This window comes from Apis laboriosa, unplaced genomic scaffold, assembly GCF_014066325.1.
Source record: "Apis laboriosa isolate Shangri-la unplaced genomic scaffold, ASM1406632v1 scaffold58_cov148, whole genome shotgun sequence".
NCBI classification, from domain to species: domain Eukaryota; kingdom Metazoa; phylum Arthropoda; class Insecta; order Hymenoptera; family Apidae; genus Apis; species Apis laboriosa.
The window spans coordinates 910,229-937,401 of NW_025223827.1; the positions used below are offsets into that span (position 1 = coordinate 910,229).

Here is a 27,173-nt window from a genome sequence, read left to right on the forward strand (position 1 = left end):
ATACTAGATATTTTTTATTCTTCTTTTATTATAAGATAAACTGAAATCAATTCAATATAACAAATGAAATTTTAAAATTCGCATAGATCTAAATACAATAAAATCTCCATATAAACATATATTCTAACTGAATTCATAATACATAATTCAATATATTATTATTATTATACTATTATATATTATATTTATATAATATTATTTATATAATATACTATTATATAAATAAATAGATTTTATTTCTAATATATTATTCTATTTTTAAATAAATTATATAAAACATTTTTATAACCGTGCAATTATGTCAATATTATATTAATATTATATTATATGTCAATGTTATATATATACATGTATTAAATATAAAGAGATTGCATTGTATTATTCAAATGCAAAAATTTTTATTGTTATTAAATAATTCGATATAGAATAAGAAACTAAAAGAGCTGTGAGAAGATCCTGACCAACAATTCTTTATGTGATTTAAATATAATGAAAAATCAATAGTTTTTATATTATTGACGCATTTCAGAGAAATATTTTGACATACGGTAAAGAGTTTTCTAGAAGATGATTCCTCCGCGAAAATTATTCGATGAAGAACGTTTCCGTTATATTCCATTAAAAACGTTATCATGATATGCCGAAACCAATGAAGATCGAATAAAAGGAATGCTAATTATCTTCAAGTCAGATCGAACGTCGATATATTTAACGGGAATAGGGAATAGAGAGAGAGAGAGAGAGAGAGAGAGAGAGAGAGAGAGAGAGAGAGAGAGAGAGAGAGAGAGANGAGAGAGAGAGAGAGAGAGAGAGAGAGACAGAGACAGAGAGACAGAGACAGAGAGGTTTTTAAGATATTATCTTACATTAATATGATAAAGAAAAATCTCAGTGATATTGGAATTAGGTACTAATGAAGGATATAGGTACTATTTTAGAACCCCGCATAATACTATTTCATCTTGGAGCAACAGTGTGTGCAATGTGTATTGTTTGTGGTGTGTATGGCAAGTATTAGTATGAAATAATATATTCATAAAAAAAAATTTTAATTGCCTAAATACCTCACAGATATTTTTATATGATTATTATTATAATAGTTTTATTATTTCGAATTCAACATGTACACGAAAAGAAATATATATACTATGTAATATATCTATGTAGTATACATACCTGTATAATCTAAAATTCATTTTATATACTAAATAATTTATAAGATATTTTTATTATTTTAACTTATAAGATATTTTTTTCCTAATTTTACTTAATCTATCTTCTGTATCTATATATATAAATATTGGAAATATAGAAATAAAACTATTTCTAGTATTAAAAAAATAGATGAAATATATTTCTTTTCGAGTAACGTCAGATTTATTATATTAATGCTGATTCATTTCATTTATTTTAATGATTATGCAAAATTATGACAATTATATTTTTTAAATAATAATTAAAAATAAATAAATATACATATATATATATTATATATCTACATATAATAAATATATATGTAGACATATATATATATTTTTTTAATATGTACATATCGAATTGAATTCGCTGGTAACGAAATTAGTATAATATCTCACAGGGAGCGGTGTCGAGAAAGAATCTACGTGATACCTGGTAATCGCGTATTATGCACTCCCATTATCGAAGGGTCAAAATGATTATTATTTTAAAACATGAAATATTTTTTAAAAGTAAGTACTAAAAAAAAATGAATATAAATGAATATAAAATTAGTAATGACGTTGTTAACACCACCTAGAAATAAAATACATATTACATACATCGACATAACGAAACTTGAAAAATTAATTAAATCTTTGATATAATATATTGCATATTGATTCTTTTCTATTTTATATTTATATCTTATATGAATAAAAATTTAAATATACATATATGTATATGTATATATAGTTCTATGTATATATATATGAATATAATATATACATACATACATACATATACATATATCTTATTAACAATCGAATAAAATTTTATTAATAAATGAATGCATCGATATTATTATATCAAGATGGAAAGATTTATTTAATTAGTATTTAATAATTAAATGAATAATGCTTCAATCAAATTTCGATCAGTTTTTGAATGAAGAAAACAAAATTGATTTTTTATATTAAAATCAATTAGATTTACATATATTTTTCACTGGCTAATGAATCCGATTAATTAATTTTAGATATTCAATAATAAAACTTTATCATTATCTGTAAATATGTGCAAGTATATTATGTATATAGATATATATATATATATATATATACATATATATAGATTGAAAGGAAAATCATTATGAAAAACAGGACATGCAAAACTTTTTATTTTTCTTAATAAATTTTTACTTGTTTTATAAAAATAATGATTTAGAAATGCTTTTTAATTGTTTTCGTTTATATTGTATTTGTCATATTAACAAAAAAACAAAAAGTTATAGTTTTCAGTCGCTGACTTTGATTAATTTTTAAGACCCATGCACAATAGTATCGAGACAGACTTAAAAAATTTTAAGTCTTTTAAAAGTATAATTTAATAATTTTTTAAGTAATTCAAATGTAAATTATTTTATTTAATTATTATTAAAATTAAAAATTGTTATAATATTATTATAAAAACCTAAATACATACTTTCAGAATATTAATATATTCATGGAATATTTTGGAGAGTCGAATCAAACAAAAAATCAAAACAAATATAAAAGTTGATTCAAAAATTTCGATTAAGATATATTTATTGAACAATTTAAATTTTTATTAAATAAAATAAGATCTGTTTTATTCTGTATTATCTCATTTCAATTTCAAAATTTCAATTGCTTATAATTTAATAAATTAGTTTCAATTGATATTTAAAGTCGATTTTCCAAAAATATTCCATCAATATATTAATATTTTGTATAAATCTACATTTTAAACATATTTTTTTAAATTTTTTTTTTAGATAATCATGATGAATATTAGATAAAAAAATAAATTTCTAATCTAAAATAATATAAATAAATATTTATTACTTAAATATTTATTAATATAATAATTAAATATTTATTAAATATTATTGTAGATAATTAATTATTATATTTTTTTAAATATTAATAAATTAATTTTTTAATTTATTTCGAATTTCATCAATTATTATTCTGAAACTTGAATTTAATATTATTTATAAAATATATAGTTTATATTCTAGAATTTAATTTTTATGTATTATAAAGAAATAAATAAAGAATATGTTTAAAAAAAATATACTTGAAACAAAGTATAAATCAAAACTATTCTTATAGTTCTATGATAAACGTAACATATATAATGACAAACGCATAGTCAAATAATATAATTTACATTTAAATCATAAACAATTTTAAAAGCAAATAATTAAAAAATTTTCAAATATCTATCTATATATGGGGATGATTTATAAAAAAGAAAAAAATCTACTAAATATTCTAAAAATCGGTGATAGAACTTTTCCACATAAAAAGTAAATATAATTATTGACTATAGTCATTAAAGTCTGAGCCAGAATCCAAATTCGATCAATTGATATATATATATATATATAATATATATATATATAATATGTACTATTTTAATTATCATTCTACTACGAGATTAGAATTACAAAATCACATATGTCGCAAATGTTTGTACTACTTTCGTCTATAGAAGAACTATATCGAATTGATATTCTACTATCAACTTAATAGTATCTTTCTTCAAATAATGGTTCCAGCACAAACTGTAAATGTGGAGAGAGTGTAAGTAAATTAGTGAACAAAACTTAACATCATTCTCGTATAATAACAAAACATTAATGAACTTTTAATAAATTATTAATAAATTAAAATTTTCAACATCATCATTTAAAACAAACAATTATTTAAGTATTAAAATTATTTTGAATCTTGTATTATTTTGTTAAATTATAAAAAAATAGAAAAATCATCTAAAGTCAATAAACTAAAAAGAAGAAAGTAAAATTACAAAATTATCATTTCTCCAACGATATAATTCAAAATATGGAAAAAAATTGATTTATTCAAATCGATTTTATTAAAAGTTTAAAAAAAAAGAAATATAAAAAGAATTATAGAAAATTTTAAATATCTTATTAAAATTAAATCTATATGATAATAGTACTTAAGCAATCAATGACAATAAAAATTAAGAGTTTATTAATATTAATAGTATGTTTTCATATTATTATAATATTCTTTTGGTTCAAATTCAAATTCTTTTTCATTCAGAAATACCTTTCCAATTTTTTTCCGTAAATTCATTTTGAAAATTTCTCCAAATCAATACACGCATAATTATCATTCCATCTTATTACTTAATAATAATTAATAAGCTTTATATAATAAACATGATAAACATACATTTGATCATTAACAATATCACTCACCCTTGCAGCGATGGATGTAGTTGGTTTCTCCAGAAGATCCCACAGCCATTTCTGATATTGCGCACATTGTCCTTCGCCGAATTCTTCTTCTTCTCTTTGCCTGAGCGATTCTGCCTCTTTGCGCATCTCCTCATGTACATGTTCTTTTCTCTGATGATATTTATGTTGGCAACAACTTTCAAGATATAACTCATCGACACCCCAATATTCGAGATCATCACTAAAAGCCAATACGCACATCTCGTCAACAAGATGTAGTTTTCCGGTACGATAGAAATTCAAAATTGAACTAAAAGATTTCGGATGTCGATCGAAGAAATACTCGTTGTCGATAAGAGAATAATCATCGCATAGTTCAGTAATCGCCTCGTGCGTGTTGCAGTCCTTTAAACGGCCTAGACGTGTATGGGGTAGCCTTTCAAGAGTACGCCATAGAACTTCATGTTTAACACCACCGACGTTGATCGAGACTCGTCGGTTAAGAGCCTTCGACCTCATAATCATAAACGGTTCAGGCGGTAGGGACGTCATCGACCTCGAATAGGCACGCTGCTGCTGCATCTGCAGCGGCAGGGGCGGCGGTGGCGGCGGCGGCGGCAGCGGCGGCGGTGGCGGAGGCGGTGGTAGAGGCGGCGGCGTCAGATTCACCGGTGCTATGGAACCGGTCAATCCTACGGACGACAAGAATGGAGCATATCGAACTTCCTTGTTTGTTCCACCACCTCCTCCTCCACTTTTCACTCCACCGACAACGGCAACTCCTCCTAGTGTTACATTTCCCCCCATATTAATTCCTGATCCTACTACTATGTTTGACCCGATACTGATTCCTCCAAGAATTCCTCCTCCGCTACCGGTGCAACTAGCGACCGATGTACTAGTTGCACCAGCCCGCTGCAACGTCGTCGTGCCGCCACCCTCGAACACGAAACCCTGGTCGGTGCCGATGTAGGGCACCGTGCACGACGACGACGACGATAGCACCGGGCCCGTAACCACGGTGCTTCCATTACGTTCCCCGTCCGCCAGTGTTGAGTCGTCTTCAAATCTTTTTTCACTTGGCATCAAATATATCGATGATGATCACGCCGATAGATTGGTTATAAATACAATTTTTTCTATTTTTCTACATGAATTTCTTCCTCTTCTTTTTCTTTTTTTCTTATTTCGTCTATATTCTTTTCTTTCGTTATCTTCTTTTTTTTCTTTTTCCTCTCCTTCTTCTTCTTCCGCCTCCTCCTCGTCCAGGTTACCTTTCTTGTGCTTCATCCGTATGTACGTCTATCTTCTTCCGTTGGCTCGGCTAAACCGCGCCACATCATTATCAACCTATATATACAAAAATATTAAGAATTTGTTAACTAAGGTTTATCTGTTAAACGTATAATTTAATTCTTTAGAAATCACTCAAAGATCTTTAGAATTTAAAATTTTTATCGTAATAACAAAAATCGTAAAAAAAGAATACATTTTTATGAAAAAAATGAAATAATAAAAATGCTTCTGTTCTTAAATGGAATAATTAATTTCTTTTTTTTTATTGTTATGAAATTCATTTATCACATTTTGGCATTTATTTATAGTGAAATTGCTATATGTTCTATTATTTTACGGAATATAGTATAGTACAGATTTTAATTTTTAAAATTTTACAGTTTTAAAAAAATTTTCATTGTAAATTTAATATTATATGAATAAAAATATTATATTTTCTAATTATTTGAATATTTATATATTTATGAATGAAAGATAAGAAACAAATTAATTATTAACGAATTTCTTTATATTTTTATCTTCTGAAATCAAAATTGAATCAAGTTGGAACTAAAAATAGCATAAGGAAATAAATTAAATGATTAATAATAAGTTAAATGATTTTTGATGATTTTATTAATTTATTTTTTAATTCTATAATTAAACACAAAATATATTAATCAATGTTTTTGGCCATATTATTTTTGTTTTTTACATTCACTTCAAATATATTGATGAAAGTTCAAATCTAAGAATTAATTTGGCTACTTAATTGCATTCTTATTTCATCATTTTACAAGAAATATCTTAATTGATTTAAAATAATATTTTAAATTATTATTAAAATAATCACTTTGATGATTTTTCATTGAAAAAAGATAGTATATGATTTTGTAAAACAATTATATCATATAGTTTTTTTTAATTTGTATTAGTATATTAGAATTATTATTTTGATAATTATTGACAAATAAATAAATCTTGAAATTTTAGTGATATTAAATCGCAAAATGGATTTTTATCATAATGTATCATAATGTAAAAAATATAAATACTTATAATGCTAAATATTTAATTGATTAATTTGTAGTTTACTATTTATAAGAATACAAATTTTTTAAATACATTTTATTATAATATCGTTTCAAATAGCTAATTTACTATATCTTATTACATTATAAAATAAAACAAATAATATTTTTAATACTTTCGGAAAATCTTGACTTAATCAAATATTAATAAAAATCATTAATTTTTATAATTTTAAATTTCATTTAAAGTTCTCAATATTTATTCTTTTTTTTTTATTTTGTTAGACAAAGTATATCAAAAGAATCATTTTTTTGATACATAAATATAATAAAAAATAAATAAATAAATTTATTTATTAATAAAATTATAATTGATTATAATTATTATTGTAATAAAGTTATTGATTAAAATTATTATTATAATAAAATTATATTTTTCATATTGAATATATATTATATATATATTTTTATATTTATAAAATATAAATAAAATCTTTTTAAAAATGTAATTTATTTAGAGTTTTTTTAAAAATAAAGATTTATAAATATAAAATATATATTATATATTAATATATTTAAATAACATGACAATAAATATATTTATCTTTTTTTACAATTTGTATTTAGTAATTTTTATATATTATTATAATTTAGAAATTTAATATTTTAAATAAATTCTTTTGATTTATATTAAAAAAAAATATCAAAAATATGCTTTATTTTTCATATAAAACAATATAAATTATAATCAATATATTATATATTATATATTATAACTTATATCACATTAATAATCAACTATTTGTTAGTTCTTTCATAAAATTTTCGTAACGTGAAAAGTTTAGCCTTTAAAATCTATATTCTCTCATAGAAAATATAAATTATTAATTCTTAGCTTCATGATTAAATTATAGATTAATTATAGATTTATAGAGTTATAGATTAATAATAAATGCAAGTATATATAGTATATATATATATAGTATATATATATATATTAAGTATATATTTTTTATTTCAATTATACTCTTCAATGTCATATTTTTATATTGCATATATTTTTATATTGCATAATTATATTCACAAATCAAAATGATTAATACAATTTAACTTTCTGTAAAAATACTTAACATTTTCTTCAATAAAAAATCAAAAATTGATTCATTTTTTTTAAAATTATAAAATAAAAACTATCAAAAAAGATAATTATTAAAAATTAGTCAGAATCAGTTAAAAATTAATTTATATTTTTCATTTGTTAAACAATGCATATATAACTTAAAATAAAACTACATACAATAATAAAATCTATCTTACTATTAGTATATATTTTCAACAGTATTTCACAGTATAAAATGAATCATAACGATAAGAATAGTCAATTCATTTTAAATTATTCTATTTATTCTTATTATTCTATTTAGTTAACAACAAATTAAATTTAATTAAAAAATATATAAAAATATAATAATAAAATATTTTAAAACATTTTAAAAGATAATAAATTTTCGAAAAAATAAATATTAAATTAATAATATTTATTTAAATTAATAAATAAAAATAAATATTATAAATAAATATTTTATAAACTATTAAATTTACGAAATATAACAATAATTTATTTTATATCTTTTATTCAATTTAAAATAAAATAATTTTTATTATGAAAAAATATATAATTATTTAATTTAAACTATTATTTTTTAAATTCATAGTAATTTTACAATTTTTCCTTAATATCATTTGGAATTTCTAAAATTTTCTTATATTTCATAAAATTATATAATACATATATATTATAGTAATATAGTTACGTATAAATATTGAAGTATATAAATATATAATAATAAAATAAATAAAATTGAATACTAGAAGTTATTTCGAATATCCCACGAATTGCATTTTATTTATTCTTTCTTAACATATATAATATTCTTCTATTTATTTCTTATTAGCTGACAAAATTGAAATATTCATGTTATTTCAAAAAATGTTTGTACTTCATTTTCTATTTCGTTCAGATAAAATTTCATTACTATTCAGAAGATATAATATAAGAATAGATATATATCTATAAGCAATGGATTTGAACGATAGTATGTATTCAAAGAAAGTATGTCGTTTTTAATGAGATCAAATTTCAAATCTAATATCATCATTTACGTTACTATTTTCGTACATATGGCAAAATTCCTTATTATCACACGCGTTTTTAGTAATGTCAAAAAGAAATTTATTAAATTACATTAGAATTAAAAAAAGAAGAAAATAAAAAAAAAGTGAATTTCGAAGAGGAAATTGAAAAATTTTTGCTGTAAATATATCATTAGTACTATTTATGTATGAGGTTAATACACTCTGACCCAGTTTCGAAAAGCACTTGTCTCGATATTCAAATCTCCTTATTCAATTGAAAAATATGAGTTTGTACAAAGTCTAAATCTGTATGTAATGGTGATTATTTTGACAAAATTAAAATATTTGAGAGTTTATAAAAAATAACGATTAAACATGCACAATTAATACGAATACTTCGAATTTTTATGCAACAGTTTTATAAAAAAATAAAACGTACATAAAACGTTTATAGATATCAATAACAATAAATAAGCATGCGCAATTACGTAATAGTATGCGCAATTACGTAAAAGTTTTTATATACTATATGTATATGTACAACACTATTCAAAAATATTTTGTAATTATAGAATTCAAATAATAATATTTATATAAAAAAATCTATATATATTCTTAATAGTAGTAGTAGTAATCTTAATAGTAAAAAATATTTAAATAGAGAATTTTAATTCCAGTCTAACTTCAGAAGAAGATAATAAGAGCTTAATAAAATAATTTATTATTAATTCATTATTTGTATATCTTATGATAAAATTCAAATAATTATTATTAAATCTAATAAAATATTCAGATATTAATAAATAATTTGTTTTGCATAGAATTAAAAGGAAAGATTGCAAACAATTCGATAAATATCTATTTTACTTACAATAACTTTCTATATTATTCAAAATATTTTTATTTCAAATTTCCAAAGATATTCATGATTACAAATTTATATTTATAAACATTTTATATTGTTTCTATATCAATTAATGGTAATTATAATAATATAGATTATAACCTATACATTTGTTTAAATTTATATATTATTTACATGTATTGTATATAGGCATATATTGAGACAATATAAAAATCGAAAAAATAAAAACTTTATCAAAATTCATATATCAAAATTCATAATCCGTTTATATTCCGTAAATATTTTCATTGAAATATCTAAAAAAACATATTTATATATTTATTTTATAAAATAATAAAGAATCAATTAAAATATGATTACAATTAATAATGGTATCAATAATCTGTATTGATATATAAAAAAAAAAACAGAGAATAAAGAAAGACTCAAAAATAATTTCTTGCTAAAAGAAATAAGGCAAATTATATGAAGTATAGAAACTTATCGTTAAAAAATATTCAGTATTATATTATATTAAGTATTATATTATATATATATATATAATTATTATATATTATATATATTATATTATATTATATATATTATATATAATAATTAAAAATTATATAATTATATAATTAATTAATTAAAAATTTATTTAATTACAATTTCAAACAACCTGTTTTCTCATTAAAAGCAATATTTCTTAACTATTTTTCAAGTTTACTATTCATATAATTGCAATATTATTTATTTATAATAGAGTTTAAAAACGATATTAACTAAAGTAGTTAATTTTTATTAGCAAAAAATTATATAACAATTATATAAAATTCTTCGAATATTTTAAGAAATATATATCTAATATATCTATCACAAAAATAAATATATAATTATTATTTTTATAAATTATTATTTTATATCTATTATAAAACTTATATCTATCTAATTTTATATTATATTTATTATATATATATTTATTTATATTATTATTATTATTTTATATTTATTTATATATTTATATTTTATATTTAAAAAATAAACATATAATTATTTAAAATAAAATTTAAAATTTCTATATTATATAATTAATTAAATTTTTTTTTTTTAATTTATTTAATTAAGAATATAGAAGAATATATATCTAAAATAAAAAATAGAATTAAATAAAAGAAACAATCACATTAAATTTATAAAAAAATTATTGTAAATTGATTTATTCGCAAAATCACATAATATTTCATTTTAAATTATTTTTCTAAAAATAATATCTTAAATACATATAAATATTTTTTATAAAACATAGTGGACAAGCAATAATATTTTTCATAGAATATATACTAAAAAAAAATATACTATTAAAAAATTCAAATCGAAATATTCATTTTATATTAATACATAATTTATATTAATACATATTACATAATATTATTGAAAGAAAAAAGATAAAAAATAAAAATACAATAGTTATAACAATGCTGTATGTTTTATCTTTAAGTAAATAGATCAGTATTCAATACTCCATTATCAAACACTTTATATTTTAATATATAAATTATCTCAATAGTAACCGGAAATGCAATATAAATAAGAATTCTATTCAAAATTCTTTCAAAATTCTATATCTACTTTTTCTCTCTATAAATTTCTTAAGTTTATAGATATCAATAACAATAAATAACAAGCTAAATATAGCTGCAAACAATTTTATTCATAACAATATTTTTTATTCATAACAATCAACTAGTGAAAAGATAAAAAAAGAGAATAAAAGAAAGTAAAAGCAAAACAAAAAAGAAAATCGGTCATTAAGATCTAATATCACATAAATACATTTAATAGAAATTCGGAAATTTGAAAATTATTATTTTGATTGCATATTTCTTTTATTTTATTTTTGTTTCTAATTATTGATATTTTAATTAATATCATATATAATTTCATCATATTTATAACTTTTTTTTAATTTCATAAATTTAATTAAGGAATCTAATATAAAAAAGAGTTATGTTACAATGTTATGTTAGTGTTAAGAGATATTAAAGGTTTTATGAAAAACAATATTTTTAATAAAAATTATATAATTAAGATTGAATTTTTTTAATGTAAACTTATTTTGAAGTTTTTAAGTCTATTAAATAATTTTTATATATTTTTTATTTTATTATTATAATTTACATTTAAGTTTCTTGTAAACGTCATAATATTTATGAAATAAATAATAATATGGAAGTTATATTTTTCAATTTTATTATTTTTTACGAAACTGTTTATATGTAGCAAGTATGAACATTAAGCAAAAATTCTGCATAATATAGAAATATACGAGTTTCATTAAAATATATAAAAAAAAACAATCATTTGTATATATAATACAATAGAAATTTTATTATATTTAAATCAAATATAATAATAACTAATAGTAACTAAACAACGAAAAATATGAAAATTAATAAAAATCAATTTTTTATTTGTAATATAATTTGTAATATATTCTTTCTTTCACTAGATCCTTATAATTAGTCATTTTATAATTATATATAGATTAATTATATAGATTATATATAGATATAATTTCTGTCAAATGTCAAAATAATTTATATATTTTTTTCAGAAACCTTTTTTTGTAAAAAATTATAATTAATTAAATATAACCATAATTAGAAGTAAAAAAAGATCATTGATTATATTATATTATCAATCTTTTAAAATTAAAAACATCAGATTTCAGTAGATTCAAATAGAATCTATAAACTATAATTCTATCTTAAAAAAAGAGAAAAAGAAAAAATATATATAAAACATATAATGGATAATCTTTTTAATTTTTTATTATCTTAAAATTAATATTAAGTATTTAAGTAAATATTTAAGTATTTAAATAAATTATTAAAGTATTAAGATGAAAAAAAATAAGATTATCTAATAAAAATAATTTTATCTAGAATTTCAATTTGTAATTGAATTTCTATATGATTACATATATAATCTTTGAAAAAAGTACTTAGTTATATATAAGTGAACAAGATATTGTTTGTTACAATTTTGTAGTAATTATTTGACACTCGTATTCTAAAAGCTTTTGGAGTACACTCTGGTATCTACTTTGCGCAGATCGATCCATGTGGGCGGAAACAACTGCGCGAGACGAAATACTTCGATCATTGAATTACTTATTTGAATTTCTTTGGATACTTTAAGCAAATGTAAATATACGTTTTATGTACAGTTAAATGTACGTAAAATATCCGATTTAAACGATTACGGCATCATAGAACATATATATATGTATATATCAATTGTTTCAATAAATTCTTATTATTTGAATCAATTATTCCTTGAAAATGATTATTATATTGAAAATATATATATTGAAATATATATATTTGAATGAAAATATATATATATGAAAATATATATATTGAAAATTATTATTATACTGAACTTATTCAACATCATTCTAAAACATTAAAAAATTGATAAAAGAATGAAGTTATATAAAATACAAAAAAATATTTTTTTTATGAATGATTCTAAAAAATAACTTTAAATATCATAGCATGATATTTATTCGTGATATTAATTTTAAAACTTTTTTACATTTTTGAACAGCATTATGCTTAATATTCTTATTATCAATTAAATTATTTTTCTTTGTTATTTAGCTCTTATATAAAATTGTTCATTTTTTGATTTATAACTCAAATCTTCATTCGAAAAATATTTATGTAAGAAGATAATCATAGCCAACAATCGCATATATAATTCAAGATATTATTATTTAAATATGTGTTGTCCACGTATTGTTTGGATGCACAATTTGGATTTTGGCTACGCGTCAATATAATGTTATATAGCTAGCAAAAATATTCGCCAAGTGTCGTAAGATACGATGCCTGCTTCGAATTCTTTGCTTTTAATAACATCGTCTACGATTCAAATTCGCGACATAATGAAAAAAAATAAATTATATAAAATACATATAATACATAAGTATAATATATATATTTTCAAAAAATTTAAAAGTTATAATTAAATATATCCATTTAAACAAATAATTCGTCATATATATGTTATCGTAGGTTGTAAGTAATTAAAAAATGTTAGCAAAATAGTAAAGAACAACATACATTTACAAACTACATCTCTTAATGTATTGCAAATTTGAAATATCGTATTTTTTTATTCTGTTAAATAAAAAAAAATATTGTGATTAAATTTGTAATCGTTATATTGAACATAAAAATCAAATTGTTGCTCTATGTATGTCTATTATGTAAAATTTTTTTAAATAGTTATTCTTTTTATTTTTTAGCAGTTAATTATTAAAGGCAAAATATTTTCTATATATTCTTCTATATTATTCTTTTAAATATTAATTCTTTTAATATTAATTCATTTTCATTAGATTTAAACATTGTGCATTATAGTCTAAATATTTTTAATATTGAATCACCAAAAACTAAATAGTTATAATAAATTCGATTGAAATTTTTTCAAAATTTAATTATACAAATATGTAATATATTTCATTATCAACTCTATTACTAATGATAAATATATTTTTATCATAATTTTAATTTAAATCTACAAGATGACAGTAATGAAATATTAAATATATGTCAAATTCAAGGACGAACAGCTGAGAGGTTCAAATTATCTACGCGTGTTATTTGGAGACAATATTTGACGTGTACCGGTATGTATAATGAATAGCTCCTAAACGGAAATAGACATACAGTAGTAATAGAAACAAACTAGAAATATTAATTTTTACAACTCACCTCTGTTTTAAACACGGGCACTACTCGTCCGAAAAGATACATTACATACAATAATGTAGTAATACATTTTGTTAAGTGATATTACGAATAATATGACGAGTAGTGACGATCAGTGACGAGCAATGACGACAATATCGTACTGCCACTTGTTCCACACTAAGCGCTGCAATCGACGTTTGCAGGTTTATCGATTAGGAAATAGTCAATATGATAACCGCTTTTATTTATATTTGATGTAAAAGAAAAAAAATTTCGCGTTTTTATTGTTTCGGATTCTTAAAAAATAATTTAAATTAAAAATCAAAACTTTAATATACAATTATAATAAATTTTTGTATTGGAACAGAATTGCAAAATAATTTTCAAAAACAAAACATAAGCATTAATATCTTTAAACTAATAAAGTTGATCGTGTACGACCACTAATGATGACAATATAAATTCTACTAATATTACAATTGCTATTACTTCCAACAAAGATTGTTTGGATTACAGCCAGACTTGCGCTTGCGTGGACGAATATCGTATACTACCCTGTCTATCGCGCGTGTCATGAAAATTTGACCTTTACCTATGATGCTCACGTTTTTCTTTTTACAACTGATAGTTCGATATCAATTTTGAACCTGTATAATATTTTTGTATGCATTTTTGTATATATATATATATATATATGCGTACGCAGAAAATATTATATCAAACTAAAAAAAATTATTACGGTTTATTTAAATCAATGAATTAAATTTCATTAATAAAATTTACCGATTTATAGATATATTTAATTATAAATATTATAATGATATTTATTATAATAATAACTATAATTGTATCAAAATTAAATTAATATATATAAAAAAATTTACAAAACGTCAAAACTAGATTTTATAAATTCTTATAAAATCATTTTTTCGTTCATATTAAATAATCTTTTTCATTTTTACTATTTATAATTTTTAATTTAAAACTTAGAGATATATGTAATGGATAAGATATATGTATAATGGATCATCAAAATTTCAATTAAATATCTAAATAATTTAAAGCTAAAATAAAAATTTCAAAGAAAATCGTTTTGAAACTCGAATAAATAATTACATATTGTTACGTAAGAACATTTCCATTGCAGATATTAAAAAACTATTGAATTATTAGTCTAAAATATCTTGAACATCTGTATATCTTGTAAAAAAGATGTAGAACATTTTTACATTTTGTTAGCATCTAAAATATTGTTATATTTAATTTATTTAATAATAATATAACAAAACCAAATGAAAAATAGATAAATAACATTGATATTTTTAGATTGATATTTTTTCAAAAAAAAATCAAATATAATATTGTTCTGAAATAAATTACATTTAGCTAAACTATTTTTACTTCTTTGTTTGAAGTCGGATACAAAATAAGAAATGAAAACAAATAAGAAATCCATGAAAGCAAAAAACCAGATATCTTTACATTTATTCAGAATCATTTAATAACAGAAAAATGACATGTCATTTTATTTCTTTCTTTTGAATAAAATTGTTGCTTAATCAATTACTTTCTGATTTCTGTTAATATCTTAAATTTTTCACTCATTCTTCAAGTTTTCTCTCTTCCTATTCGAGAATAAACAGAAGAGTATATATAATAAACAATTAATTATGTTTATTTCAGAACAATATAATAGTAATGTTAATGAATTATCAATGAAGTAGATTTAGTAGATAAAAATAAAAATTATTGATTAATTATTATAAAATATCTTTTATTATTTTTAATCATTTTATTATTATAAATAAAATAAAATATCTATATATTATTATAATATATTATAAAATAATATATTTATGAATTATTATATTATATATGTATATATATATATATATATATATATATGTATTACATAAATAAAAATAAAAATAATTATTAAATTTCTTTTATCATTATATTTATCAATGATTTTAAAATAAGCATTTAAAATATTTATGTAATTTAGTATTGTAATTTTGTTTGTATTATATTTAAATTTTGAGAATTAGATTAATATATATAATAAATTCTATAAATTCCATTTATATTATTTTAAATATGAAAATTTCAAATTATTATAAACTCGAAAATTAAATAACTTGAAGATCAAATTATCTTCTGAAATGGAATGTATTCCGTATTCAATATAAAATAGAATTTTATATTGAATATATTCAATATAATTACATTCATTTTATCTATATCGTCATAAATAAAAAGAAAAACATAAACATAAAAAATATTATAAATATATAAAATAAAGTTTTGCTTAATATAGAAATTATAATTAAGGATAAAATCAATTTACAATAATCAACATTATATAATATCATCAACAATTATATAATATTTAATATAATATTAATTATTATATTATATTAATTACATATTGTATTATAATCATATAAAATCAAAATCAAAATTTATTAATTATTATTCTACATATACATTTTTTTTTACTTTTATTTCATTAACAATGAACATTTTAAACAATTCCATATACAAATCTACATAAAATTAATTTATTCTCTCCAGGAAACATGTACATCATCTGTTCTATACCTTTGTATGCAAGTTGTTTCTGCCCATGGAGTATTTCCTTGGCTTTTATATTGATGTAATCCAGCAACAGCAATCATTACACCATTATCTATACAAAATCGTTCATCTGTAGCATAAAGTGTTGCATTTCTTTCCTTGCACATAATTTTCATCATATCTTGTAACTTTTCATTACATCCTACACCACCAACAATTAATACTTCTGATGATTTTATATGGGCCATCGCTCTTTCTATAATAATATTAAATGTATAATATTTACTTTATTGTATATAATATTTTATATAAATCATAAGTAATAAAAAAAACCTGTAATTTCTATAAGCATAGCAAATATTGTTTCTTGTAAAGAGAAACATAAATCCTCTGAAGTAAATTCTTTTGAATCAAGCCAAGAAGAAATATGTTCTTCTATATAACTTAAAATTCCAGAAAAAGATACATCCATTCCTTTTACTACATAAGGTAATGGAACTAATTTTTTTCCTCTGTATATATAATATTATTTTACATATAAAATATAATTAATTAAATTTATATAATTTTAATAGATTTAAATTTTATCATAATAAAAGAACTTACTTTTTTGCTAATTGTTCTATATTATAACCAGGACTAGGATCATTTGAAAGTTTTAACAATCTTGCAAAACGATCTAAACAATTCCCAACAGCAATATCTATTGTTTCTCCAAAAATACAATATTTCTGCCGAGAATATGCAATAATCTGTGTATTTCCACCAGAAACATAAAGAACAGTGGGATTTATACTTCCTGTTATCAATCTTCCCATTTCTATATGACCAATACAATGATTTACTGCTATTATTGGTTTATTATATATCTGAGCAATTGTTCTTGCTACTAATGCAGTAACTGTTAATGGTGCACCCATTCCTGGTCCTTTTGTATAACATATTATATCTACATCTTTCAATATTATTTTAGCTTCATCCAATGCTTTTTGTAGAATATTAAGTATATATTCTCTATGATGTTGTGCAGTTTCACGAGGTAAAAAGCCTTTTCAAAATAATCTTTAAAAGGTTTTATGTAATAATATTTTATATGTATTAATAAATAAGATATATGTAATATTTTTATATTCAAATTACATTTTATATTATAATTAAAAATAATCATTAAAGGTTAAGTTTACCTTCACCTGGTGGAGTAATATACGTATGCCGTACATTTGATAAAATATTCTGATTCTGAATAATTCCAATACCTAATTTATTTGCACTACCTTCGAATCCAATTGCAATTGTCATTTTTATATTTTTACGTTTAATTTTAAAAAATATAAAACAAATTTATATGATGAACAACCATTGGTAAATTAAGTAATTATCCAATAGAAAGTATAGATACATGCGCAATAGAATCATATTTATTTAACTTTACTTGATTTTCAATTATAATATATATTACATATAAAAAATAGTAAAAATAATCTTAATTTTTATAAAAATTATTTATTATAAATTATTTTGAAAAAAAAATTATTTATAAATAATGTATAAAATTTATGAATATTGAATTTGTGCAGCGACATCTGTTATTTATTTCGTTTGGAATGCACTCTTTGTATTTGGTGCGGCTCCACAAGGAAAGTCTTCTTAACAATCTTCATTCGTAAAACGTCACGCGGAAGTGATTCATCGATTCTCGTGCCAGAAAATGCAAGTTTGCAATTTGCCGCGGTGAGAAAAGTGAGTGTCGTTATCTCGAAAGATTCTTGAGTCCGGTGAATGTCGTGAAATTCCTCGAGTAGCGCTCACTAGGTGGGCAATTGATTTTCAAAGTGACCGTCGAGTGCGAACGAATGAACGCCTCTGACGCTTCGATACGAATAGCAGACAACGCTATCAAAGTTAGATCTATTTGAATACTGTCGAGTAAGAGTTTTGTGAAGCTACATTTTAAAAAATATAGTGCAAAGGTGTGTACCAGCAAATGGAAAAAGCGAGAAGAGCCGACCTTCGCTTTTAATGAAAGAAAGAAGCGAAGGAGGCTATACGAGTATATACCGGTTCCGGACACTCTTTTTCTTTTTCTTTATTTCCTCAAGCAATTTGAGGTAATCCGCGCTTCTCGAGTTCTTCGTTACGACACCAATAAGGTGTTACCCGGGTAATATCTGAAATGGTGTCGCGAAAGATACAGTTCCGCCGGTCGCGAAATCGCACAGTCGGGCCTTTACGTGACCTTGACGTACCCGTTACTCGAGCCACGAATTCCGCGCCGCGTTTCGGTGTGGCTATGAGACGTACGCGGCGAAATATTCTTCGATGCGTACCGGAAAGGTGATGTTCGAATGACATCCTTAATGATGTCAAAAAAATGCCAAAAAGCTTTACCGCAACGTTCGTTATATTTTTTTACTTGTGTGTACCATCGATATAACATTGACGAGTAATCTTATCGTGTATCGTAACCGGCTACGTGAGTGCCGCCGTCATGGCATTACCCGGGTAATGCCCGAGATAAACTTCACCCTATCCGCATTCGGTTCGGTAAAAAATACGAAAACTTGGACACGATTAAGTTCGGTTAACGCGCGCGCGACGCCTTTCGAAGGCGATCTCTGAATTTGGTTCGACTCATTGAAAGTCCACGCGACCAACATTTATGGATCGTGGATCGAAGCGTACTACAATTCTGGACATGCGGAGAGTGGCGATGGTAAGGTCTCGCGACGGGTGATGTCCAGTACCACATATGGATTTCGCGAATTTAAATTCTGAAAGAAAATGTTTTTGATCGGGAATACTAACTTTTCCACTGCTTGACCACTGCAGATGATACTCATTTGTGACATAGAATTTTTGACGTAGGCCAGTTGATCCAAAGGACGAATGGTACTGGTTCTTCTAGCGATCTCTCATGGCTCTTAATCCAACGTATTATCATCTTTATGGGCATTCTATCATGTATTGAAAATTAACGTGTTCACTGCTCTCGCAGGAGTTTGGATCATCAGCTTTTCGCTCCTCCTATATCTTTTCTAAGATTTCTGTCAGGTATGTATTAGTATAAATAGAAACTTTAAAAAATATTTATTCATATGTAAATATTTATTTTTAATTTTAAAATTAATAATTGTTTATATTTTGAATAACTGTGTCAAAAATAAAAGGAAGAAAATATGTAATTTTATAGATCATTAATATTTCATACATATTTTATATGACAGGAATGTCTCGAGACTATGATAGACGAAGAGGAGGTAGCGGTAGTGGTACCAGTTCTAGTAAATTGCGGATGGATACCAATATATCACAACCCAGACCACATGGTGAAAATTCAGGAAAACGAAGAGAATTAGATAGTGTAATGCGGAAAGCTCGTGAATCTCAATCAAGTTATTGGAATAAAAAACTTTTGGAGGTAGAGGAACGAGATCCAAATAGATGGAGACATAGTGGATATAAGGAATTATATGTTGGTGGCACAACAAGTGGAGAACCTAGCAGAGGACATCCAAGAAGTCCAAGAAGTCCAAGACCACGAAGCCCTCACATCCAAAGACCACGTAGTCCTCGAACTAGAAGTCCACGATCACCACGTGATAAATCACATACAAGAGGAAGACCTACACGTAGTCCAAGTACAGGAAGTACTTGTTCTGATCGTTCATGTAGTGTTTGTTCACCAAAAGAACGACGACGCATTGCTCAACCTTCTCGTTCGCGTTCAAGATCACTGACACCAGTTCGAGCCCGAACACATCAAAAAGAAGTAATACCATCAAGCTCACGAGTAATACCAACTCGAACTAGACCACGATCACCTCCTTTACCACGTCCATGTACACCACCGCCTACGCCACAGCCTCCACCACGTCATCAAAAAGACTATAAAATAATTAAAGAAAAAGAAACCAAAGTCCGGCGTAAAGAAAAACATCATACTAGAATTCCAGAAGATCCAAGAGTTCCAGACTCCATTCCATTGGTAAAACATATTTTGTTCAAATTACTTTGATTTTGAAATAGCATATATATTTCTAGTTTAATTTTTTAATTATTTTTTATTACATATTTTTTCTATACTTTCTTTCTATATTTCAATATATAACTATGAAACTTGTACAGATGCGTAAACCTGTAAAGGTAGAAAAAACTCATTCAAGTCATGGATCAACTCAAATGATTAGGCCTCCTCCTGAATCCTCACCTAGTGAAGATAGTGATAGTTCCTCTACAACATCACACGTGGGTCCACCTAGAATGACACTATCTGAACGGTATAATTTAATCAATAATTTTATAAAAATATAAAATAGATTTTAAAACTAAAATCATAATTAAAATTTGAAATAATAATTTGATAGTAATTATATTTTAAATTAATATAAAAATATAAAATTATATAATAATATAAAACTGTTTTAGATTTGGTAAAATGGCACAATGGAGTGTAGATCGCAGAGATATGGAAAATATGCGCATCACAAAAGATGGAGAAAATGCAATGAAAGTTGTAATAGAGGGTGAAGAAAGAATTGCAAGACTAGGATATGATTCTCCGCCACCAGGACATTATCCTGAATCACTTTTAGCACAAGGACCAAGAGGTCTAGAATGTTGGGATGATGTTCGCGTTAGATATGATTACTATAAAGCAAGAGGATATCTTCGAGATCTTACTTTAGATGATTATATAAAATGGGAAGAATGGTGGTATAAATATCAAGAATGGTTAGAAGCAGAACGTTTTTACGAACAATGGGCCTCTTCAAACCGTCCTTCTGGTGGAAATCGAAAAAGACGCGGGCGGCGTAATAACACTACTCATTGAAATTTCGTAAGCCTATTACAAATCACTCTCGATCATCATAGATATTAACATCATTAATAAAATGTACTGTAATATTTGTTGTGCTTAGAAAAGAGTGCGAGAAGTGTGTAAACGATCTATACAAACATACATACATTCATATAAAAAGTACGCACGGAAGCGTATTTGTGTATGTATATGTGTATTTTATATATATATATATATATATATAATACACACATACATACATTATATAAATATATATATTATAATAAAAGGTATGATTGCGCTGTAAAAACCTCATTTTCATCAGTTTATCAAGTAAAAGTTAATCTACAAAATATTCGTTTTTCATTTGATTACTTTATATGTAATATTTTATATTCATCAAGACATTTAGAAATAAGGATGACGTGTGTATCGATTAATAATAATATTAAAAAAAATGTACTTTTGTTTATATCTTCATTTTTTAATTTAGTTTTATTAAATAATTTTATTTATGGTAAATAATAATCTTATAAAATTGTTTTTTATTTGATAAAATTCTAAACTTAAATCAAAATAAACTTTTTAATGATATTCTAATATAAAGATAAATTAATTTTTATATTAAAAAGAAATTATATTCTATAATTAATTTTATTAACAAAAATAAGATTATATGAATGTTTTCTATATTTTTTCTTCATAATCTCATTTTTATTAATATAATTTCCAATGGATTTTTCTAAATATATTTAAAATTAAATGATAAATTGATAACAATAATTTATAAAATATATTAAAAATTATAAAATTATTTATTTAATATCTTCTTATTAAAAAAACATTTTTGAAATTATGTCTAATATTATATTTAACTTTTAATAATTTTTATCAATAATTAAGGAGTGATTAAATTTTTAATTATTTTAATTTTGTTATTTTATTTTTAAAAAGATTAAAATAATAATAAATTAATTAAAATTAATTAAAATAATTAATTTTATGTTATAATAAAATAAATTTATTATAAATTTAATGAAGAGCATATATAATCATATACACAAATTCGTGTAATAAATACTTAAATCAATTATTTTAAAAATTTATTTTGAAAACTTATTACAATTTGATATTTATTTGAAATTTATTTTTTTAATAAATAATAAAGGATCAACTTTCTTTGAAAATAAATTATATAATTTAAAAATTTTATTGTTAAAACAACTTTTAGTTGATAAATAAATTAAATCATTATTTTCATATGCAAACTATAAATAGTGATATATTTAGCAAAATTATTCAAAGGACAATCAATATAGTCAAGTCATGCCTATATTATTATATTCAAATTATTATACAGCTTAAAACAGAAATAGTAAATTAAGTTTATCTATTAAAATTAATACAAAATCTAGAATTATAGAATTATAAAATTAATATTAATTACTATTTTTATTGATCACAAATTTTTTGCTGAATTATCTGCCAAATAATATTTTTAATATTATCAAATCAAAAACAAAAAGAGAAAAAATTTATTTATGATTCATGATTCAATTAGATCGATTTGGTTTTAATTTTTAAAAAATTATAAAATCATATTTGTAATAGAAAAATTACAAAACATTAAAGTAAACTAGTTCAATATAAAATGGCTGAGATTTGTAAAAATTAATCATATTTAATTTTCTATTTACAAAATATTTTCATTTTATGAAATAAATATAAAACCAACAATAAAAGAAAGGTTTTTGAATTTATTAAATGTTGCATAAAATCTCACTATCCAGAATAAAGAAAAATATTAAAAAAAGATATATATTTGATTTATTATTACCATATTATCACTTATTTTTATTGAAATTTATCTAAATTAAAAAAACACGAGCATCAATCTCAAAGTCTAAATCAAATGAATCTTGATACATGAAATAATATTGAAACTGACAGATACATATATATATTAATTTATTGAGCATTTTTAAGCATTTGATGTAAGTTACAATTTTTTCATTCAATTTGATTTTTTTTTCTTTTTTTTTTTTTTTTAAGAAATCATAATTTTCTTTTTTTTTTCTTTAAATAATTCTTTAAATTTTTTATATTATATTACATTATATTATATTAGTTTATAATAAAAATCTTTTTTTATATCATTACTGACATTGTGAATTTTTTATAATTAATTTATAAAAATCTTATATAATCTTAATTTCATATCAATAAATTTATATTGACTTCTGAATTCTTTATATGTAAATTTTATATATAAAACACAAATATAATAAACATGAAAATATATTTAAATTTTTATGTATTATTTTTTCTATTTTATATATATTATATATAAAAATCTTTGTGAAAATTATATATAAAAAAGAATTGAATACAAGATAAGATATTTCTCTTAGTAAAAGGTCAAAAGTTTATCAATATAAAATATTCATAATAAGAAAGAAGAATACGTAGTGAAACAGTTTCAATCAACTAATAAATGTATTCAAACTAAAATAATGGCATCACAAAAAACTATAAGAAAAATAATATCATCCCCATTATGTCCAAAACCTGTTGGGCCATATAAGTAAGCAATAATTATTTTAATAAATTATAATATTTTTCATCTTAGATTAAACATTAAATTTTTTTAATGTAATGAAACAAAAATTTAATTAATTTTTATTATGTAAACATTTAATTACTATAAATAATTTTTTAATAGCCAAGCTATACTTGTAAATCATACTTTGTATTTGTCTGGAATTCTTGGTATTGATGTTAAAACTGAAAAACTTGTTAGTGGAGGTACTGTTGCAGAAACTCGTCAAGCTCTTCTAAATATGGGACATATTTTAAAGGAAGCTGGATCTAATTACAATAAAGGTTATATATTCATTTGAAAATTCATTTTTCAATTTTTTCTTTAGTTATGAACTAATTAAAAAAGCTATATATCATGTTTTATATTATATTTATATATAAATATAGATTAAATATTTCAAATAATGATAATAGTTAATTTTTTATGTTTACTTACAGTTATTAAAACAACAATTTTCTTACAAGATATTAATGATTTCACTGATGTAAATGAAGTTTACAAAGAATGTGAGATTTACATATATACATATAAATATATTAATTTTTATGTTATTAATTTATTTATAAACAAATTTATATACACTTTTTTTTTTTTTTTTTAGTTTTCAAGGAAAATTATCCAGCTAGGTCTACATTTCAAGTTGGAAAATTACCAATGGTATGAAGTGAATATGTTTTATATATGTACATATTTTAAAATCTTAAGTATTAAAATTAAATGCAAAATATTATTATAGGCAGCACAACTTGAAATTGAAGCTATTGCTATTACTGGTGAAGTAGAAACAATTTGAATATTATGAATATTATATATTTAATTAAAAAAAATAATATTAATATTATTATATATTTTATATATTAATAAAATATATTTATCTTTGATTATTCAAATTGTTATTACATTTTGGAATTGCCTACATTTTTCTACATAATAGTTTCATATATATTAATTTTATTGATTATTTATAATTATTTCACTTTAAATATTTATATTTATGAAATAAATTTGTATACATATTTAATTATAATAAAATATTTATTATTTTTTTTTTATTTAATAACTATTCACTTCTTTATTATATATATTATAATATTAAATGAACATTTATAATCATTTAAATTCATTTAAAATTATATATAAACATTCAGATGATTTTTTTCTAAAAATTGTGTAAAATGATTAAAATTCATATGCACATAATTCAATTTTTCAGTTTTTTTATTTTATATGTGATAAAAATATAATAAAATTTTTAATTCAATAAAATAATAATAATTAATTCAATAATATAATAAAATTTTTAATTCAATAAAATTTTTAGTCAATAAACTAAAAAAAAATTTGTCATCTATATAAAATTATTTATATATTATTATTATATTATTTATATTTATATATATTGAATATAGCTGGATTTTACTAAATTTTCGAAAAATTTAGAAATTATTTTTGATTATTTGATATTATTATCTTGTAAAACTTTTTTTAGATTTTTTTTATTTTTAATATTATGTATCTTATTTATAATTTTTATTTTTTTTTATATAAATTCATTTTATATATATTAATATCAGGATATAGAGATAAAAGCATTTAAAGAATTTTAAGACAGTTATACAATAGTCAATTCTTAACTACATATGAATACATTTAGGATCATTTCAGCAACAAAATTAAAAATTGTTCAAAATAAATATTTTTTCGCACTGATTTTTAGATTATTTTTCAATATATTTTTATTATGTCATTAATAAATTAATAAATACTAAATTTTCAAAATTTTAAAATTTTCAACAATTTTAATTATTTCAATTCGATTTTTCTATTCAATTTTTATTCTTTTTTTTTTATAAATAAATAAAATATAATAATAATAATAATAATTATTATTATTATTATTATTATTATATATATAATATAAAATATAATAATAAAAGCAAGAAATAACATATTTACATATGAAATACATATAGAGATACATATAGAGAAACAAGAGATACATAGATATCTCACAGAAGAACAGAAATATTTATTTATTAAAATTTACATATATATTTTATTGGAGTTGAAAAGATTAAAATAAGTATAACTATGAACTATAACTATAAATGAAAAAATTAAGTAATAATTATTTTATATCATATTTTATTTAATTCAAAAAAATTCAAATAATATTTTGTTTTATTAAATTCATTTAACTAATTGAATTTAACAATTAACACAAAAATTGCTAAATTTATTGAGATAAAAAACAAGTGGAAAACTATAGAATATAGAAAGTAATAATATATATGAATATATCTTAAATTTATTTAACAAAAGAATCATTGAATATAATAATGATTAAAATTTATTCTAAGAAAAACAAATTTAAATTCACAAATTTAACAATAAGATACTATGAATTTTTTATGTAATAAAATATTATTGGAATATATTATATTTTTTAAATTAAGAAAGAAAATAAAAAATAAAAAGTGAATATCTAACAAATAATCTGTAAAAGAACAAGGTAATTCATATATAAATGAATAAAAATAAATGAAAATCTGTGAACATTAATGAATTAATCTTAGATCATATATAAGTACTTATAAATACAATTTATGTATAAAAATCCACAGTTAAATTGAAATAAAGATAATAGGAAAAATATAATGGCTAATTATATTTATGATTAAAAGATAATTTAAAATGATATTGTATTAGATATATACTACAAGTAGAACATAA

General features: G+C 21.4%; 4 protein-coding genes across 13 annotated transcripts in view; 2 read left to right on the plus strand and 2 right to left on the minus strand.

Annotated features, from left to right (window-relative positions):
• LOC122717791 (potassium voltage-gated channel protein Shab) overlaps nucleotides 1–14,967 on the minus strand; it is a 71,201-nt gene extending 56,234 nt beyond the window's left edge. For 4 of the 9 annotated variants that reach the window (XR_006347246.1, XR_006347248.1, XR_006347247.1 and 1 more), the window contains exons 1-2: nucleotides 14,485–14,967; nucleotides 4,436–5,764 (exon numbers count right to left, since the gene is read on the minus strand). Coding sequence is in view for 6 of the 9 variants with exons in the window: in XM_043942190.1 (XP_043798125.1) it covers nucleotides 4,436–5,500 (1,065 nt within the window). In the remaining 3 variants the exon portion in view is untranslated. The remainder of the gene's footprint in view (nucleotides 1–4,435; nucleotides 5,765–14,484) is intronic. The other 5 variants (XM_043942187.1, XM_043942185.1, XM_043942184.1 and 2 more) reach the window with 4 other exon arrangements.
• A 1,946-nt stretch (nucleotides 14,968–16,913) lies between these two features.
• On the minus strand, nucleotides 16,914–18,486 carry LOC122717782 (probable tRNA N6-adenosine threonylcarbamoyltransferase). The gene is made up of 4 exons (XM_043942174.1): nucleotides 18,225–18,486; nucleotides 17,647–18,088; nucleotides 17,374–17,552; nucleotides 16,914–17,296 (listed from the first exon to the last, which is right to left on the minus strand). The coding sequence occupies exons 1-4, from the start codon at nucleotides 18,337–18,339 to the stop codon at nucleotides 17,025–17,027; spliced, it is 1,008 nt and encodes a 335-aa protein (XP_043798109.1). The 5' UTR covers nucleotides 18,340–18,486; the 3' UTR covers nucleotides 16,914–17,024.
• Nucleotides 18,487–19,687: 1,201 nt separating this feature from the next.
• On the plus strand, nucleotides 19,688–22,275 carry LOC122717784 (serine/arginine repetitive matrix protein 1). Its single transcript, XM_043942175.1, is given in 6 exon segments — nucleotides 19,688–19,753; nucleotides 20,036–20,046; nucleotides 20,048–20,091; nucleotides 20,265–21,025; nucleotides 21,166–21,317; nucleotides 21,466–22,275. Coding segments are annotated over 6 exon segments (1,428 nt in total). The 5' UTR covers nucleotides 19,688–19,699; the 3' UTR covers nucleotides 21,872–22,275.
• Nucleotides 22,276–24,261: 1,986 nt separating this feature from the next.
• On the plus strand, nucleotides 24,262–25,324 carry LOC122717785 (2-iminobutanoate/2-iminopropanoate deaminase). Of its 2 annotated transcripts, none has more exons than XM_043942177.1 (5): nucleotides 24,262–24,422; nucleotides 24,639–24,721; nucleotides 24,878–24,946; nucleotides 25,042–25,097; nucleotides 25,177–25,324. In XM_043942177.1, exons 1-5 carry the CDS (start codon nucleotides 24,352–24,354, stop codon nucleotides 25,231–25,233), a joined length of 336 nt encoding a protein of 111 aa, XP_043798112.1. In that variant the 5' UTR covers nucleotides 24,262–24,351; the 3' UTR covers nucleotides 25,234–25,324. The 2 variants fall into 2 exon arrangements, with proteins under 2 accessions (XP_043798112.1, XP_043798111.1); XM_043942176.1 differs by having other exon boundaries at nucleotides 24,270–24,422; nucleotides 24,561–24,721.
• The last annotated feature ends 1,849 nt before the right edge of the window (nucleotides 25,325–27,173 follow it).